This window comes from Kryptolebias marmoratus, linkage group LG8 (genome assembly GCF_001649575.2).
Source record: "Kryptolebias marmoratus isolate JLee-2015 linkage group LG8, ASM164957v2, whole genome shotgun sequence".
Taxonomy (NCBI): domain Eukaryota; kingdom Metazoa; phylum Chordata; class Actinopteri; order Cyprinodontiformes; family Rivulidae; genus Kryptolebias; species Kryptolebias marmoratus.
The window spans coordinates 17,132,589-17,153,440 of NC_051437.1; the positions used below are offsets into that span (position 1 = coordinate 17,132,589).

At 42.5% G+C, this 20,852-nt stretch overlaps 1 protein-coding gene across 2 annotated transcripts in view; it reads right to left on the minus strand.

Moving 5' to 3' along the window:
• Positions 1-2,234: 2,234 nt before the first annotated feature.
• The window catches only part of rarga (retinoic acid receptor gamma a), a 38,550-nt gene continuing 19,932 nt past the window's right edge, over positions 2,235-20,852 (minus strand). For both annotated transcript variants that reach the window (XM_017415103.3, XM_017415104.3), the window contains 7 exons: positions 8,925-9,073; positions 8,569-8,710; positions 6,942-7,105; positions 6,420-6,596; positions 5,951-6,155; positions 5,615-5,773; positions 2,235-4,756 (listed from right to left, as the gene is read on the minus strand). In XM_017415103.3, coding sequence (XP_017270592.1) covers positions 4,392-4,756; positions 5,615-5,773; positions 5,951-6,155; positions 6,420-6,596; positions 6,942-7,105; positions 8,569-8,710; positions 8,925-9,073 — 1,361 coding nt within the window. In that variant the 3' untranslated portion in view covers positions 2,235-4,391. The remainder of the gene's footprint in view (positions 4,757-5,614; positions 5,774-5,950; positions 6,156-6,419; positions 6,597-6,941; positions 7,106-8,568; positions 8,711-8,924; positions 9,074-20,852) is intronic.

The following is a 20,852-nucleotide window of genomic DNA, read 5'->3' on the forward strand; positions in this document are numbered from 1 at the left end:
CCCATCTTAAGTCTGGGGTTACGATAGCTAATTATAAAATCAATGATGCCGGGCTGCCTAGTTTACAGCCCCCTCTAAAACCTTAACTGGGAAATCACTGTGGGATTGATGACTCCCTCACTCTTTATCTCTTTTAATTAGAAATGTAAAAGATATGAAGACCCAGAGGCCAGAGCACATTTCCTAGTTTTTATGACCTCCCCCCCCAACACTGTCCTGTCCGGCTCTCGATCGCTTTCCCCAAATCGCCACCCCTCTCTGTGCGCCTCCTGTACCTGCCTTTGTTTGTTCCCTCTGCCTCCCACCTGGCACACCTTTCGCTCTCATTCAGCTTACCTTTTCCTCATCTTTTTCTCAATTACCCTTTCTCTGGTGTCGCTGGTCTGACTTTCTCATTGCACGGGAGAAGGTGTTAAATTTATGGCCTTTGCACTCAAAAACGTTTCTCACCTTCCCTTCACCTCTTCTTTCTTCCCTTGACTGATTTCTAACTCGCCGTGGATTCACTGCAAATGCAGAAGATGTCCTTTTTGTCTGTTTTGACCCAGGAAGGAGGCACAGGGCCATTTCACACCACGGCCCTGCCTCCAGCTCCACCAAGCAAACCTCCAGTTTATTTTATTTTATTATTTTTTTAAAATCACATCAGGACCCAAGTCACATACAACTCCAATCCCAGACCCTGCCTCCCTAACTGCTGTGAGGAGCGCTCAGGTTCTCCGAGCTTTATCTTCTTGATCACTCTCTGAGGAGCTGCAGCCTCCGCTGGTCCATTTATCTCTCCTGTATGTTGACTGAAGCACCGCTGCGATTTACTCCAGCTCAGAGGAGGGGATCTGCCTGGTTTTAAATATTCAAATGAGCTTCTTTGGTGTGCTGCACTCATGGCCTACTTTTATGGATTTTTTTTTTACTGTTTTTGTGAATAATTGATAGCTGTAAGATTTAAATAGATTTTCAATCTTGAATAATTAGTTACACATTTGTGTTTCCTCCTATTCCCATTTCAAGTGTCACTGACATGCAGGACTGAGCATTTAGAAATCTAACCTGGCTCCTTTAAACTCCCTCTCCTATAGGTTACCATGGCAACACCTTGAAGGGCCCACAGTATATGAGGCAATTTGATTGTTCCTTGTAAAGTAGTGTATAATGTATGGGCCTTATTTTAATTCCAGTCTGGCGTTATTGATCTGCCTTTAATGATAGTTAATTAAAGCAATCGTATAATTGATAGAATCTCATCTCTGTTTATCACCCTCCTCTGATTCTCTTCGGCGCTCTATTAATAAAAATCAAAGAGAGGAATTAGTATCCCCACACTTGCGCCCTGAAAGGAAGAGGCGTTTACAATCGTCAGGCTTTTCTTCAGAGGATTCCTGTACGATGAAGATAAGGCACTGATGTCAGTGATTGGGGAAATAATCAAGAAAGGCCTTAATTTGGTATTTACAAGATTGTTGTGTGAAAAATGATCAGGATCTTTATTATTATTATTCATTTAGTTGATGAAAGTGAAGTTTGCACAGCTAAACACTCAGGGTGGAGCGTGAAACTCCAACATGGTCTCATTTTATTTTTCTGTTTCATTTCAGTACGAGTTTAAGTTTAGGTAAGCTGCATCAACAAGCTGAAATATCACACCGCTGACTGAAAGCAGCACTTTTATTTCCCCCTGGCTAAACTCTGACATAACATCAATTCAATACATAATATATATTGTTTGTTTTTGGGGGGTGAAATGTAAATTAATGGGGGATCTTTAACTATAGATATCAGATCCATTTCATCTTGTAATTATCAGCAAATCTTAATTTTTACAGCTAATTCCAACATTCCTATTCTCTTCGTTTGTACCGTTGAACTATCATATCTTTCTCAGATCCACTTTTCTCTGTTAAATGTTTAAAAAGTAGATTAACTTTTTAAAGTTTTCCCACAACGTGAGATAAAACTAGAGGAAAAGTGCTTTACTTTGAGAGGAGAGAACAAATCTTAGGAGCAGACCTTTATCTGATGTCCTTGTTCAGCAAGAGACTGTAATTTATTAGCCGTGGCTCTCCCCTGATTTTACAGACACCCAGCTCCTCTCCTCCATGAAATGAACACTGCTGCATGCAGGGAAGCCTGGAGCCACAGAGCAAGAGCTCCCTCTGCTGCTGCAACTGGGTAACAGCTGCTTGGACTCGGTTCGTCTTTTCCGCAAGAGGAAGGAGTAATGAAAAGTCCAGCACTCTCACAAAAGTAGTTTATTGTGCCTCTTACTGTTTATATGGCTTTTCTTTGTATGACAACAGTTGACATAAACAGAGGATCGGCAACACAAAGGCCATGTTGGCAACAAAATAAAACAACAACAAAAAAAAACATACATAAGACAACATAATCTCAATGTTCTGCCAGCATTACCATCACGATAGGATGAGATCATCACACAACAGTTTGTGTGACAGCACCATGCCGAAGACGTCCACCCGATGACTGAAAACATGTTAAAGCATTCATCCGCTCACGCGCGCACACACACGCACTCACACACACATTCAGAAGACAGGTCTCACTGCTACAAAGAGAATATTGCTTCAAACAGAGACAGAAAAAGAACACCTCTGTACTGCAGATCAGCCATGTTTTCCCAGCTGATCACCCACTATAACATTTTGGCAACGAAGAAGTGAGAACACACATTCCTCTGCTTTTTCTTTTTTTTTTTTTCCTCAAAAAGACTTGAAAATATACATAAGAAGACAAATATGAGATAATGGCTTTTGGGATGAGAAGGCAGTTTGTTGCATGGATTCCAGCACAATCGCAGTCAGGAGGCAGGTAATGATAAAGACGCCGACGCTCCATTCCCCCTGAAGAGTCAGACTGACACCCACGCTGTGTTTCAGACTTGTTGCCTTCCAGGTACGCACAGATGGATTTTAGAATCCACACATAGTTAAGAAAACACATAAATATTGCCTGATTCTAGCATGTCTTAAGAAAAAGCAGCTAGTGTTTGGTCCTCACTGAAAAGCCCTGAGTCTGATTCAAAATGTCTTTCAAAAAAAAAAACAACAAAACAAATCCTGTTACGGCTTGCATATGCCTTTAATCCTTGTGTCGATGCGCCTATGTGTGGATGTTTGTGTCTATGCTGGCATGAGCATTCATCTGATAGTACTGGGGATTGCTATAAGGTTGGCTGTATTTATACTGATGTTGCCATCAGCTCTGACATGCTCAGCGATGGTGTCTTTGCTCATGAAATACACAAAGTGTGCCTCAGCTGAACAAAGGATCACAAAAGTGCTACAATTAAGTCAAAACCTCTGTCCCGACACATCTGCTACCTCTGAGAAGGAAGTGTAAGGAGTGTGTGTGTGTTTGTGTATTCCTCGTAAGCTTACACGTGGAGATAGTATTGCCTGATTGTAGCTGGAGTCCCTGCCAGGAGTTAAATTCATGCTCCGTAGACGACTTTTCCCCTAACTTTGGCACAAAGATACATCCTGCATTGACAGCACACGTTGGCTACAATGGCAGCAAAATAGACAAATGCCAACTCCCTGATAACAGAAACTTACTAACTCAATGCAACATGAAAGATTGTAGAAGCTCTCTGGGTTGATTATTAAAGAGATCCACAGTGAGCAAAAGTGCTCAGAGAAGCTAAGAATCTGTAGCTGATAAGGAAGACCCTTCTTTCCCTCTGAATATCTTCACAGGAAATCTCCTTAAAGGAAAAACTTGCCAAAAGAATTCATATATAAAACCAGAATAAACACATACAAGACAAAATATTACATTATATAGATATGTATGGACTTATTCAGTAACTCGAGAGAAGCTAAATGAAACAATAATTAAAAAGCAATAACAACTAAAACAAAAGGTTAGCATACACAATTTGGTTTTGACCTGTACTTTTGTTGTAATGTGCTTGTTGCAATCCATTGCAATCGACTGTTCAGTTCTGGAGTCTGGTTTGGCTGTTTCACTATTCAGATATTAACAACATTATAAGAAAGGAAAAGAAATATTCAGCTTTTTCAAAGAGGTTCTGTTCTTTTTTTTTTCTTTCCTTTTTTTTGTCATGTTTACTTCCCTCATGGCTTTGCCAGGAGTTCATATGGTTTTTCTTTCTGCAGTTTACAAGTCATGGACCATGTGGCCTGAGTTAGAAGGTGTCTGTACATTTAAGGCTCCTGCTGTGCTCCGCTGAGGAAGACACAGTGATGTGCAGCAAGGAGAGCAGAGTGGCGGGGTGGAGGGGAGGCCAGCATTTTTTTTTTCTTTTGACATGGAAGAGTGAGTGAGGTTGTGCTGTGTGTCTACATGTGTTTGTATGTGTATGTGTGTGCATCTAGAACTTGTAGAATATGTCTGTGCCTGAAATGTTCTCTTCACTGTGCCCTCCCAACAAGGCCTTTCCTCGACCCATCTAAGTTATCCGGAACCCCCCAGGGCTCCCCGTCACTGTCCGAGCCCCTGTCTCGCTCCTCGTCTCCCAGGTCGTCGTCGTCGTCTTCGTCCTCCTCTTCTGGCGACGGCTCGCTGCCGTTTTCTGTGGCCCAGTTGTCGTCCTCGTCCTCAGCTTCCTGCTTCAAGACAAGCGCTGGTGGTGGCGGCGGCGGCGGCGGTGGGGGTGGCGCATTTTCGTTACACTCTGTCTGGTCTTCGAAGGCCTCTGGGTTCTCGAGCATCTCCCTGATCAGAGGAGGCATTGGGCCTGGGATCTCCATCTTTAGAGTGATAGCTCTCTCTGCACCTGGAAACGGAGAGAATGTGTTTGTAGATAATCAGCAGGTGCAACTTTAAAATATTGCAAAAATGCAAACGAAGATACCAAAGGACATAAGCTAGTAAATGATATCTGGTTCAGATTGTTTTGACCTAAAGAGCATTTTCAGCTCATAAGATGTATGAAAATAAGGTCACCAATAAAGGGCCATTCAAAATTGGTTCAGAGTAAAAGTGGTTAATGAGGAACTGAATGAATCATCACATTTAGTTCATATATCATCTGGTTTCGCGGTAGGAAATAAAAAATACTTAAAGGAAGTCCAATTTTGATCAACATACACAGTAGAAACAACATCTGCAGCATGGACACATCCAGTTGTTAAACTGTAGAATACAACCAACTGAATACTTTCTCCTCATCTGTATTTCCTCTTCCAATAAATGCAAGACATTATTAGAAAGTCACAAAAAAACAAACAGTACACAATTAGAACTAGTGTTTGGCTCGTCCCAACACAGCAGTGCAACATGATGGGTGGTGAAAAAAAAACAATCTAAATCTTTATTTCACACAATTACACACTTAAAAGAACTTTAACATGTTTTTGCATTGCTTTTACACACTTGAATCAATTTTACACTATTGTAATGTCTTTAAAGCATCTTGTTGCCAGCAAACAAGTCAAGTATTCTATTTTATACAAAACATGTTGCATTTTGTTGTTCACATCTAACCAACAAGTGCATCTTGATTTTTGGAGAAATACTTTAACAAACACCAGTATTCACTGCTTACATTTTACTCTCATTGGAAAAGAAATTATGTAATGGTTGAACAGGTGGCAAAAAAATGTGAATCTGTTTTTTAAAATGAAGTACTGACCCTTTGTGCTGATTCCCCTGAGGTCAGTGATCTTCATCAGCATGCGGGGGAACATGTGGGGTTTGTTGGGGCGTCTGCGGCGGGCGTAGATCTTCAGAGCCTCAAGTAGGGGCTCTTGCAGCTTATCTACTTTCTCCGGCTCCTCTAGATCACTGCGGTCTGATGAGTGACAAAAAAAATGCATTACTCTCTTTTTGTATTTGTACTTGTGCAAAACAAATATTCTACATTTTTACTAGATCCCTAATTCTGTAAAGGTAGTGACACATTTGCAGAAAACACTACTTCCCTTTATTGCAAATAGTAGAAATGTCTTGTATGTGCATGCTGCAGTACCTCCACAGATGAGGCAGATGGCACTGAGGAGACCAGTTTCTGTGTCGTCCATCTCCAGAGGCAGAAGTTGACCAGCAAAGGCAAAGACCAGGTCTGTTAGAGGTCCAAAGCCAGCGTTGTGCATCTGAGTACGATTCAAAGTGAGGCCATCTGAGAAGGTCATAGTGTCCTGTTCTGGAGTGTAGCGTGTGCAGATTCTCAGCATCTGCAAATAGATGAAGGTGAAAGACGCCATGAGAATTCAGTGAAATAAGATGAAAAGGTAGTACAAACATATGTATCACAGCAAAATAAAAATAAAAAAGAGATAAAAAGATAGTAATGAACTGTAAAGTAATACTCAATATTACCATGACCAACTTCCCTGCACTACCGCCTTTGCCCACCAGATACCGATATAATCCCAGCTACTCATTTATTATTAAAACTAAGTGAAGAAGACATAAGACTTTCTTTAAAGCTTTCATACCAAGATGTCCAGGCAGGCTGACTTCAGCAGAGTGATTTGGTCAGCGATGGTCAGGGTGGTGAAACCTGGCAGCCGCTTGGCAAATTCCACAATCTTGATGATGCATTTGGTGGAGAGCTCGCTGAACTTGTCCCAGAGTCCCAGATCTAGCTGAACACGGTGGTCTGAGCTGGAGTTCTGAACACACATAACGCCCCCCCCGCCACATACACACACACAGATACAGCTTAGCATGTTGTACCACAGGAAGTGTGCAACCCTGTTTGCATCAATGCCACATGTGTCAGAGCCTCACAACACATTTACATTTTCCATCCATCAGTTGAAAAACAAACGATAATTTGCCTGTTTTATCAATCATTTATACAGCAAAGCAGCAGGCTTAATGGAGAACTGAACTAGCAAAGACGCCACTATGTTGGGAAATTTAAGGTGAATTTATGCTTCTTTATGTAATTTGTGAAGTGGGGAATGTTACTCAACATTGTATGTTAACATCAGAACTTCCTATCTGTGACTTACGGTGGTGTATTTTCCCAGCTGGCAAAGTGACGGAAAGGTTTCTTGGTGAGCTTTGCTCACTTTATTGACCAACTCTTCAAGCTCTCCACTTAGCTCGTAGCTCTCAGGAAGCACCACCTCCTCCTTCACATCCTTCTTCTTCTTGTTTCTGTCATTACGCACCGCTACATAAGAAAAAGAAAAAAAAGAAATTGCAGCAGTTGGAAAAAGTCAGCAGAAAATCATTTCTACAAGCAATTTTAAAGATCACTAACAGAATATTTATTATTGTCTAATGATATGAACAGAATGTTAGGTATTTGTCATCATTACTGCATATATGTTGCATGCTAGTGGAAACAGTAGCTCAGAACCAACAGAAGTTGCTTTTTCCAGGCGCGAGCACATTACTCCTATCTTAGCGTCCCTTCATTGGCTCCCTGTGCACTACAGAATTAATTTTAAACTTCTGTTATTTGTTTTTAAATGCTTGAACAACTTGGCCCCACCATATCTATCTGAGCTGCTTCAGCCTTACTGCCCGCCCCGATCCCTAAGATCAGCTGATCAGTCACTGCTGACAGTCCCCAAAACTCGGCTGAANCAGAGGCGACAGAGCATTTGCTGTTGCTGCTCCCAAGCTCTGGAACAATTTACCCCTGAGTGTCAGACAGGCCTCCTCTCTTCCTGTTTTTAAATCTCTTTTAAAAACACACTTTTATACTTTGGCTTTTAACACACCGTGATTTTTTGTCTTTCTTGGCACCTAAAACATACCTGCTGTGAACTCGTATGTGTATGTCTCTTTTATCTATTTATCGTTTTTTATCTCTTTATTTGTTTTATCTATTTCCTTTTTATTGTACAGCACTTTGGCTACCCCTGTGGTTTTTAAAATGTGCTATATAAATAAAGTTGATTGATTGATTGATTAAAGGTGCTGAGACTGTAAACTCTTTTATCATCCACTTGCTTTCATGTCAATCTATCAATCCACCAATGCACATAAGCCAGTCCACTCTCTCCTGCACTGCCTCCTCTCCCTCATCCGCCTCCCATACTTTCCTTCCTCTCAGGATATCCAGTAATAGCAGAGGCACAATGTGATCCCGGTCTTAACACACATCCCACACAAACATTACACCCACATACATGTCCCACGGGCTTTGTAAAGGGCGAGATACTGCCACTTATTGTACATGCAGCCATTCAGAATAGGAGGGTACATACGTAACTGGGGTCTTTGACTCTGCAAACAACATGAATCTTGCTGTTGCAAATATCTTTGTAATGATTTCAATTCGTGCTACTTTCTGTGTTGTCTTCATAAATGAACACAGTGGTTTTTTTTGTTTGTTTGTTTTTTTGCTGGCCAGAGGGATTAGGTTTTGTGGTGAAACAGGAAGTCAAATTCATTTTGTAAAGCGATTAGTCATATGATTGGTTCAGTGCCCAGCCTCGCCCTGATCACCACCCCTGTAAGACTCATCATCTGCTTTTGTATTCCTGCTGCGTAGTTTCCCAGAGTCTCTGGCTGAACATTAAAAGATCATTTAAACAACAACAAGTCTGAAGCCTATGTGGATGTGAGTGAATAACCCTGTTTGAAAATTCAGTCTTTCAACCTCGTTGGTCACGTCGGGCTCACCTTCTTTGGACATGCCGACCTCAAAGCATTTCTGCAGCCTGCAGTACTGGCAGCGGTTGCGTGTGACCTTGTTAATCTGGCAGTTCTTGTCACGGTGGCAGGTGTACACCATGTTCTTCTGGATACTGCGACGGAAGAAGCCCTGAAGCAGCAGGAAGCAAGAGACAAAAGAGGAACATGCAAGAGAAAGAAAATGATTAAAATAATTATCAAACAAAGGATGAGGCATTTAAATTTGAGCAGCCTGCCAAAAAGGTTCTTCCCTTCTTGACAAAAAAAAAAAGCAATTGAATAGACGCGTGTAATAAATTAAGACACAGCAGAGCTGAAAGTACAGAGGCAGGTCTTTTCCTCACCTTGCAGCCCTCACAGGAGCTGACCCCATAGTGATACCCTGAGGACTTGTCCTGGCACACAAAGCAGGGCTTGTAGACACGAGGTGGAGGAGGGGGAGACGGAGAACTGGGCACCATCTCCTCTGAGCTGGTGCTCTGGGTCTCCACCGCTGTGAAAGTGAAAAAGAAAAAAAAAAACAGTCACTAATCAACTTATAGCTACTACTGCTCAGTTTACAGATGCCTCATGTGCATCTGTCCTTTTAAGTAGCAGGTATGTATGGTTGAGTGTGTCTAACTGCGTTCGAACATCACAGCTGACAGAGATTCTTTTCCAAATTCTAGATGAAATGGGTAAAAAATTAGCCGTAAATTTAAAAGGTAAACAAATTTTCTGAATGTGGGCCAAAACTGATCAGATTACAATCTGAAAGAGATACAGTTCTTGGTTTAAACAAGGGTTTCCTGGTACTAATAACCTCCCTATGAGGCCATTCTTTGAATCATAACTGTGGATATCATTAGTTCATCTGTCTGACAGTTTATTGCAGTAAGCAAGAGTAAGTACGTTTGATTGGCAAGTGGTTTGTTTGATAAGAATAGGCATTAGAATTAGCTACTGAAACAAAAAGTCAGAGCTGGCTTCTCTTCATTCCACAAACACGCCTTAAACTCACAGAAAAGCCACGTAACAACTACACAGGCTCGCAGAACTGGTGTAAGGCTTCACTTCAAACATTCAAACTCAAGCCCAGCTGTGACGCCAATGTCTCCTCGTGTCACATACTTGCTATGGTACATTACACTTCATTATATTACAAAGTGGACCACGTATATACCCCATACACTGCACACATTCATAAACCCCGCAGATTGTGGATGTGGATGGATTCTATAGTTCCCCTGAGAAACAAAAACCGATGCACACATATAGGACAAGAACTTAGACACACATGCCAGTCTGGTCAAATTCTCAAGCTCACACATCCCCCCCTCCTTTAACGTCCAAACACACACATGCTCACAAGAAACACTTTCACCCTTGGTAAGCTTTTAACTTCAACCCCCAACTCTGCATCCTACCAACCCGTAACACACAACCCCTATTTTTCTCTTGTTTCCTGGCCCTAAATTCCTCAGTGCAGCCCTGACAGGTTTTAACAGAGGCCTAAGCTCGTAAGGCTGCCTATAAAGGCGGTCCCATGGTCGGACTGGAGGCCCCAGCCCGGCTGGCCAGCACTTTATTGGGACTCGGTCACCTTGGGCAGCTATTCACACCACCAGCTGTAGCTCTCAGCCCGTAAAAAAAAGGTCAATCATAAAATGAAAAACAGAGAGGCTCTAAAATTCTAACTTTTACTGCCCCCACCTCCCCCAACTAGCACCTTCAATGGAAAGCACAGAGGGCTTGCCTTAAACTTAACCTACAACCCCCCTCCTTCTTTGTCTCTCACCCAGTGCTGAGGCAAACACCACCATCTTGGCCTTCTTTTACAAGAGAGGGGAGACTTCAAAAAGCTGGAAGAAAAAGGCGTAAAACAAAGAATTTGATTTTAAAAAGAAAAAAAAAACAAAAACAAATGGAAAGAGGAGCAAAGAGGGGGTGGGGTTCAGTTCCTCAGGGCAGGTCTTGTTCAAGACCAAGTTGACCATCAGCTCTAGTTTTCCAACAGCTGCTTTGATAGGTCCAGTACAACCTCATTAATGACTATAACAGAAAGTTTTAGACATTTTTAATTTATTGCCTGCTGCTAAAACATCTGGTTTTCATATACAATTTTTTTATATGACTCTTCACAATCCATACAAATTCCTCCTTTAAAAGTCTTTCTTTGCTGGAGGCAAATATGTTTTCTATTAGTTTTTAGAGCAATCCCGAAGCCAAATGTGCAAATCAATCTACAACCTGAAGTTTACACCCGCTGAATGTTTCTACAGCAGTTCTCATGTCTCCCTGACCAGAATATAACAAAGCAGCGGGGTCAGGGAGAGAGCAGAAACCCTCTGAACGTGCCATGAACCACTGTTTATGCAATAATAACATCAGCAAATGAGGCTCCAGACCAAGCGCTGACAACCCCCTTACAAAAGGACAAACCATATGTGGCGTCAAGTAACGAACATTGACTGACTCTGTCGAAATGGATAAAAAAGCCAAAGACAGAGAAAGCCCATCCTGGAGAAAACTCAAGACAGCAGTGATAGAGAAAATAAATCAGGCTCTGTCAACACATTGAGCCTGGTTCCAGCCAGAGAACATGACTCCTGAACCCACCTCCCAGACTGTGCCTCATTCAGCCATCTCCAACCAAATCCCCAGTGTTGCTTACTCCAGGGCGCCACGGTGAGAGGGCCCATTCAGGCAACCACTCAGAGCCCCTTTTCCCCTGTCTCTTCAACTCAGCTCATCACTGTTTAGAAAACAAAGCCCTGTAAAATGAGAGGCCCTCCTTATCAGCGCTCTGAGGCCTGGGGTACTATTTGCATGACAATCCGCTGGCCGAGGCCAGAGAGAGCTGATGATGGACAGATGAGATGAGTGGAGTAGGTGGGTGGCTGCTCTTGTTGGGGGGAGGAGGAGAAGAGGATAAAAGGTAAGAAGACGGGATAGTTTGGTTATCAGTAGCCACTGTTGGTTTCCTGCTAAGTATCATTTTACGCCCTAATCCCTTGTTGCAGGGCTCTCTGTGGACAAGTAGCCCAGCTGCACTGACCAGACCTAATCCTCCGGTCTCTCACACACACACTAATGCACACACAACCATCTGCCCCACTAACATTAAATGTTTCAGTTTGAGTGGGATGTGCAGTACATCACTCTCCACAACCTCATTAGATGCAAAATGTAACTGCACATGACAGAAATAGCTGCTCAGCTGAAGGTGACTTCAACTGGGTCAATTTCATAAAATTCTAGGTCAAGTTAACCGAGCCGATCAAGCATCCCTTTGGGATCCAGAGGTAAAATGGAGGAGAAAATGACATAATGGGAAGAGATAATGTTTGAAAACTTGGAACTTTCTGGTAACATCATGCTGTTCACGCAGTTGGAAAGAGCATTCTTTTAAATGTGCAGTATATGAGTAGAAGCGTGAGTGTGCAGTTCTTAAGATGTGTCGCAGTCCACTGCTTATAAGTGTACAGCATATGACATTCTAGCAACACAACAAGCACTCTTTCACAACAGTCCTGTCGATTTTGTCTACGTGACTCGTTGGTGTGACCAGGCATGTGAGAGAAAATTCAAAGACTGTTTCCATCTGAGAACTTGAAGTACATGCCATTTCAGGCAGGTGTTTGTAGATGTTCACTCTGTGTCTATAGCTGAGTTTTCACCCAACTGTATGAATGAATGATTTTTTTTATTATTACCTACCATACACTTTCCATTCACTGTTTCCTTCCACTAATGTTCTGCAATTTTTCAGTATTGGGTGGTGCAAACTCTCTAGCAGAAGTGCAGAAGCAGAGTACGCAACAAGATGACGTATTTTAAAAACACCAAACCTTAAATGGAAAAAAAATAAAGAATAAGTGAGACAATACATAACCACTATTGGAGGCACGGCTGAAGATGACAATGCATTTCCTGGAAAACTTATGCAGACAATGCTGTTTGAATTCAAAGGTTGTGACTTTCTTTTTTTACATAATTTCTTTGCTGATTTACTTTCCTTTGCACTTTTCTGTACCTGTTTAACATCTGGATGGAAATGCAACATACATCTTCAATATGCAACTTTGGCTTACAATGCCATACGCTTTTATTTGGAAGTTAAATGTTCAGTAAATGTGCCTCTGAGTTTCAGTATTCCCCATTGTCTCTGAAACTGCTCGGAGACATTGAGGCAGGGTGGGGAAGAGGGCACAGTAGAACTCACTGTAAAAAAAAAAAAAAAAAAAAAAGAAGCTGGGTACTGGACAGAAGCAGACGGGCACCAGATTGGGAAAGGATGGTGAACAGTCGGCTGACAGAATCCCTGGCACACAAAGTGGGATCTTTGACGATGCCCTTGGCCCACCACATTGAGGCAGAGGCGACAGCACCACAGGAAACTAACTGAATGACCATAAGCGCACTGAAAGGTTTCTATGAAGAATTTGGCTTCATGAAAGAGGAAAAGAAAGTACCACACCCTCGTCAGAGGTGCCAGCGCATTTCACTTCTACTCTCTGTTTCTCTGCCCACATCTTCCTGCCATTGCTCAGATTCTTCTGCTACAAGGCCCCACACAGCACACTTGTTTCCTTCCTCTTTTCAGTACCAGTCTTTCCGGAGGATCTCCGTCACAGCTTTTGTAGCCACTTCTCTCTGTCCCTCGCTGCTACACCTTTGTCAGTGTTCTTTTATTTCCCAACAGGTCACACACACTGTTTAAGCTTTCAAGTAGGTGTACATAGTCTCTACTGTGTGAAGTACACAAATACCCAGCGTGGTTACCTGCCTACAGCTTAGGATGAATTGAAATGAGAAAGAGAGGCACTAGATAGAAGCTATTTGAGTGAGCTATCATGAGCAGAAAGTACATCTTTTTCACATAGACTATATAGAAAGGCATGCACATGACTGTAAGGAGGCCAAACTAAGGTGTTATTTGATCTAAAAGCTATGAAAGCAAGGCTTACAAGTAGTAGGTTTGAAAAGTGACACCGAGCCAAGTTAGCCAAGCGATAGGAAACACACACTCCTCCAGAAATTTACATCTTTATGTCATAAACATCAGAAGGTCGTGTAGCACAGAAACAGATGTGGACATAGGTGAATTTCCATGATGTATACATATGAGAAAACATTTTGGCATTTGGTAATACCAGCTGGAGGTGTTAATTACAAAATTCTGGACTTCTGGAGAATGACACAATGTGACATGGCACACAAAGTCTTGCCAACATATAGAGTTCTGGACAAAAAAAAGGTCTATAAGTAGAGCAGCAAAGGCAGCAGGTGGGTTAAGCAAGTACCCTCTAGGCACATTTTAAAAAGTGGAATTACCCCTGCAGTCTGGTGGTGCTCTCAAAACACCCTTTCTTCTTTACAACACCTCATAAAGGGCCTTTTGATATTTTCTTGATGGAGTCGGCCAAGCCAACATTTGGCGGCTGGCGCCCCCACCACCCCACCTCCTTTCCTGCACCACACAACCATGTCAACTCAAGAAACACAAGTTGGCTTCAAACAGGCAAACGTCCCCGTCCCCAATGAACCCAGTGAATAAAGTTTCCGTTGAATGTCCTTGTGCAAAACCTGAGGGAGGCGGTAATAAAACGAGAGAGAAAATTCAAGGAAATATGATTTCAATAAAGGCCTTTTATGTTTGGCGCATGCAGGAAAAAAAGCAGACAGTCGGGTGCAGATCTGTGGAAAAAATGTGCCCCCGTGTCCCTGTGGTGAGCTCCAGCTGACTTGTCATCTGCCCACCAGAAGACAGAGAGGAACAATGCTCACCTCCACTGACTGCAGAGTGAACCCAAACCTGGCAATCCAGCATGGGCGTGAGCCATTGATCATGTCAAGAAGACAGGACAGCTCACGGGACAGGAAAGCGGAGGCAGGCAGACAGGAGAGGTGAGGAGAGGGAAACGCTGACTCTTTGATCCTCGGGTTGTTTCTCGTCCTCCCAGACTTCCTCTCACCATCTGTAAGCCTGGGTCTCACCTGTCTGTCTCTGGCAAGGCCACTCGCACTTGTTCAATTGCAATTGCTTCCTCCCCACAACAATAGAAACCTTCAAAAGTAGAAGTAGCCCAGCAGTGGCTGCGGCCCCGCTCTGTCAGAGGAAGTGAGGGGAAAGAAGGATAATGTAAACAACAACAGTAGTATTCACTCTAGTACTTTGGGGAAGCACCGTAGACCAAAGTGTGCAAACGCAAGCCTCCTATTGAAGGGAGAGAAAACTCACCCACAAGTAGTAATGCACAGTTATTACCCACTCAACATGTAAATAACAACAGCTAAGCATTAGCTCATTTTCTTCTTCCTGTCTTCTTTCCTAAAGCTGAGTACAAAAAGCTATCTATTTTTTCTTGTTTTACTAAATCTTTAATATGCTAATATAGCCAGCACCATGAAACAAAAGCAAACTGAGAAAAATCGACAAATCAAACAGTGGCAAAGTGAAAGGAATATAACTGTGGCTTCCTGGTGTCTGTGTGATTTGCAATCTTTTTAATTGTACACTTGTGGTTCCCCTTAAAGTGGCACAAAAACTCTGTCATATCAAAGGTCTAAGTTACTCTGGGAAACTTCTGCTTTGAGTGATTCAGAGGAGCAATACTGCACATGAGAGGTTTTCACTTTTGCTTGGCAACCAACCGCCGAACTTGTTGCCCAACTCTGCGTCTGGGCAGAGACTGCCAGAATGCTGACGAGAAAACTCAGATTTAAACCACATAGTGATTCATTTTCTTTTCTGAGATATTGCAAAAGGAAGTGGTGTGGAAGGCTGACATGCAGAAACATGATGTATCAATATTTTAGCATATGGACTCTTACTATTCATTGCACAAATGTGTATGAAAATGTCACAGAGAGGAAGCACTGCCCAGCCAGTCAGTTCTATAAGAGAACAACACAAAGGGCACCTCAATTACTCCCTGACTCATTTGTTTTCTTTGTTTCTGTCTGACTGGCTGCATATCTATCAGGTTGGTTCTCGTTGTGTGTTTTCTGACTGTTCACACACTGAAGCAGAAGCCATTAAGGTCAGGACTGATCACAGGACAGTTACAATCAGTCACAGGTCACGCTACAGTGGGAACTTATCTTCTTGTTTGTAGCCACTGAAGAGCATGTGCTTTATTTCTGCTCATGAGAGTGTGTCATGTGTGTAAGGGAAAATGCCCCTTTTGTGCCAGATTCAGAAGAAAAACCTTCACTTCAGAGGCTCAATATATCACTGAGCATGCTAACATAGCTTTAGTAACCATTTAATTGCTGCTTTTCTGCAGTAAGTTGATTTTAGTGTAAAAACAAATACATGGATATTACTATATTCCTCCATAACATAGTCATCCCCAGGTTTGATGTCTATAAAATAGATCTGATGTTTGCACCTGTGTTTGCATTATACCGAGGATAATTCAGTATTACAGAAACTTCCCCTTATTTCAACAGTTATAAAGTAAATTATATATAACTAAAGTCTGTGTACAACAGACACAGAAACCAGAAAAAGGCTGATTCTACAGGTGTGCACATCTATACAAGGTGAACATGTTTGCACAGTAAACAGAAAAAAAAAACAACTGTGAATCTTTAATAAAAAAAAACGTCAACTACTGACCAGCTGTATAAAAGGTATCCAAAATGTGACCAGTTTTTCCTATTTCCTAACTTGATTTCTCATTATAATTTGGATTTTTGTGCCAAAGTAAACATGAATGCTCACAGATGCACGGAACGGCAACTCTGAAACAAACGAACAGCTATGGGTGCACTATTTTTCTCCTCACGGATCACACAGCCAAAGTATACACACAAAAACACCCTCACACTGAAATGGGTATGATGTAGACACAAAAACAAATGAACTAATGCAAGTTTATACAAATGACTAATGCACTAATACCAGGAGGATGTTCATGGCAGTTGCACATACGCACACTGGCAGAATTTGACTAATGTTTGAGGGAAAACAACTCCAACGGGCCTTCCTCCTTTTCTCTAACCCTCCCGTCACTCTCCACCTGTGACCTCAGGATAATAGCTGTCCAACACCAGTCGCTCACCACTCCCTGCCAAACACTGTCGACTGCGTAAACACACGACCCATTCATACACACACACAGAGAGGCAAGACAGTCAGGCTGGTCAGGGTTTCCAGTGCCGGCCTGGCTGGCTGTGCGAGGCCTCCTCATAACATTCAAGCCAAGCCGTCAGTCAATAACACATCAGTGACAGACTTGCTCTCCTCACATACAGGTCTCACAGGTCTCCGTGTTGGTGTACAAATGCTTCTATATATGCTATAAACAACCACGTGTGCATGAGTACATCGTGTGCTAACTCTCAGGTGCATGCATTACTATAGCTGACACACATTCATAACAGTCTGCTGACTGCCCACGCCTTTGTTAAAGGGAAAATGTGCCTGGCAGCCAGAGAGCTGTTCTCAGTAAACAGCTACAATGGGACCGGCAAACTATTGGGCAAGAACTTACAAAAGTTCATATTTTATTCTCAGCCGGAGCTCAAACACTGATGAACACTGCTATGCCTCATAGCAGCTGCTTCTACCGTGCTGCCCTTTGAAAACTGTTACAATTTCTCCTGGTGTTACGGAGTCAGCACACGTGTGAAATATACTGATAAGGAAAAACAAACCCACACAATTCAGCAGGAAAACACAAGCAGCCAGTCTGAGGCTTAGCCTCCACACTGCGCTTGAGGAGTTTTATTTACAGTGGTGTGACTGACGCTGCAGAGGGGCTATAAACTGCTATTAGAGCAGAGCTGGATTCCAGCACAGGCCTGAGGAATCCAGCCTGGCACATCGTCTGTCTCTGGGTTTGACGCAGCAGTCTGGGTGCCCAACGCCAGTCCAACAGACATGTAAACACTGCACACACTGACATACAGGAGTTTGAGTTCACTCCTCACATGCGAGCACTGCTCCCCACTTTCCTGTTTATACGCATAAGCAAACCCACACATGAAAAGGGGACTTGTGGAAAAAAACCAAGCAACTGTTGGGTTTGAGTGTGTTTATTTATAGGCCGTGCTGCCCATTAATGGGTTCTGCTATGAATGTGAGGGGTGTAGCACTGCCACACAAGTAGATCTTTAAAATGGCTCCATATAATAAAATGCTGTAATAGTGAAGAAAGTGTTACAATTATATGAATAAATTCAATGAATATGTAATTATTCTAATTCATTTGAATAATATTCATTTAATTATTATTGCACTGTGAGTGGAAGCAGGGTGAGCGAATCCCAGCTGCCTGAGACGCTGCTAAGTCTGTACATATTCAAATGAAGCTAGAATTCCTTGAAGAAAAAACCTATTTCCCACCAGCACATGTCAAAGTTTTAAACATAGATCTTGCATGATCTGTTAGTGTTCAGAGTATGTGTTTGTCGTGACTCTCAGCTACTATCACATCACATTGTAGCTCAGTAACTGCCAAACTGACTAAGTTCTGGCCATTTTTGTGCTGGCAAAAGTTGAGTAACTTTGGCGGTCATTTGGAATCAAGCGGACTGTCCTCTTTTCATTGTGGTGGCCAATGAAAGAAGGCACTTTTTGAACATTTCAAAATGTCTTTTATTGTTTAGACTTTCACTTTTGTGGCCATTATACTTCAAACAGCGCATTTAGTCCCTGTGATAATAATGTTTTTATATAAATTTTGAAAATGTCTCCATCTCTTTTGTCGCACTTGTAAGTATTACAATCCTTAAAACCCCACCTCATTGTTTTGACATTATCTTGAAAGGATCAACAAGATTTACACATCTGACAACAGTAGCAATTTCTTGTCAGAACTGCAACCAAATTAAGTTAAATCTCTTGGGCTCTTTTATGTGCAGACACACGCACAAACCTCCTACTATATCAAAGATACCCCTATCTATTCCCAGCCCTGCCCCCTTTAGGCATTCTAATCTTTTAATTGAATCTGTTGTAATTATAATGAAATAACTGCAGACTTCTATCAGTGCAAAAAATGAATGGGCCAGAATGAGCCAGCGGTCACAGGAAGCTCTTATTTCGCTGCCGAGATCTATAACCCTATTTCAATTAGCGCCTCAGTTCACCTCTGAAGACATTCAGGGAAAACAAAGAAGCCCGCGCGCCCGTGGATGTGTGTGTGAGGCTGCCAAAACAATCCGTTGTCCTCCGGCTCTCATATGTATCGCTTGTGAGAATCACAGGGGACACGAAAGCTGCGCTCAAAAAGATCAAGCTGAGGGTGTATTTCGGTGAGAAACAAACACACTTTCTCCCTTTTTTTTAAAAAAGCGTAATGGCATCATTCTTCTAGCAAATGAACACAGACATAGAGGAGATCCCTGAAATGGCTTCCCTAGCAGTTGACTAATTCAGTTCTCATTGACGTCTGACTAAATCAGTGTCCATTATCCTTATGTGTGGGGCAGCTCAGATGTAGTACCAGCTCCGTGGCATAAGGCACTTAAGAGCATTACACAAGCCAAGCTGGTTGAAAGGGTCTCCTTTTCAGTGAGCTGACAAGGCCGCCACACATGCAGTAGGTCTGACATTGGCCAGGCCGTAGCCCCTGACTAACCTCTGACATTGAGGTCTCCCTCTTGTGAACATAAAAACAGGAAAACTGACCACACACTTTTAAGTTCACCGATTGTCCTGGGCTAACAGCCAACAGCAGTGACACTTATTACCACATCAGATTTACTGCCAAGACAATAGGATATACTCATCTGGTGGAAGATTTAGAGGAGGCCAAACGTTATTACTGCGTTTTCCTCAAGTGAGGGAGACTTCTGGTACATATCTGTGTCTTTTAAAAGCGCGTGTGGCAGTAATGGCAGTGATTCATTGTTGCGAAAAACAAAAGTGAGTTTGTTGCGCACGGATCATGCTTCACAAAATGTGGCATCAGGAGCCAGGCAGGTCCCTCTGTTGTGCAGCTGGCCGAGCCTAATGAGATATCAGACTCAAACATCAATTCATCAGCTTCATTGATGAGGACAATGCGAGGCGACTGCCTGAGTAAAGAGAAGCATTATGGCTCATTGTGCAGGGATAGGGCAGCCTTGTTTACAAAGGTTACCATGCACAGAGGGTTTGAAACAGTACACCAAGCCAGCCTAAACTTTGCTCTCCTCGCCTTGGCTCTCAAACCCTCGGGGAGCTCCTCAAACCATCTTATATCTTTGATTTTGAGGAACAAAAAGTGAAGAAAAAAAATAGGTGTTTATGTAATCTAAGGGCTGATTTTTTTTTTTAAATGTGTGTGAATGAGTTAAAAGAAAGAGGCCACAAAGGCCTGATTGATTAAATAAACAAATCTCATCTTGTTATCATGAGGGCTCCCCTAGCTGAGCAGAGCAGAGCAGAACAGAGCAGGCTGGGCTGGCTAGAGTCCCCCTCTGGCCTCAGCCTCCACTGACAGGGCATCTGTCTTCATTAAACCTCAGCCAGTGTGCATGACGGCCACTGAAATGCTGATGTCTTCACGATTAATGAAGACAGATAACTCCCCCCCTCAAGAGGCAGTAACAAGGAACAAAAAAGCAGCAGGACAAGCAAACAGAAGAATGGAGGAAAAAAAGGGGTCACCGTCACCTTCGAGCAGCTCGTTCAAACAAGAAAAAAGTTTAGCTGCTTTTCATTCGATTCCTTCAGCTTCTCTTCGATTCGTGATTGTTTTTCCAATGCCAAATCTGCCTCGACTCCCTCCACACTTTTCCCACCATGCAATTGCTTAAGACTCCACTACCTCCTTCTTTCCCACTGTCACACACACACACAAGGCAGAAGCAGCCACTTGGAAGTGAATAAATATGCTGTTATAGTCAGAGTTTTTTCTAAATTCAGAGATGGGAGAAGAGAAGAGCATGCTGGCCAAGCATTCATCTTGGTTTTCTGTATTAATTTATTCCCTTAATAATTCATCAACTTATTAATTCATGGCTGTTTGGCTGAAGAGAGATCTCATTAACCATCTAGGATCCTGAAAGAAAATGCATGACCCATGAAGGCTGCAGCAGCATACACACAACTTTTAGCATTTTTATTATTAAAACAGCCACAATTTAACATTACTAACCGAAACTCTACAGTACTAGTCACACCAAGAATACAGTCGAAGATGAACTAAAACTCAGCGTTTTTGCTTCCTGTCACTCATAAAACTCTTTTTCCTCTTTGACATGGCAAGGTCAAAACTCAGGTTCCTCTCATTCCCTCTGAAACTTGACTCCATGGGTACAGTCTCATAAGTCAAACATGAGCACAAGCACAT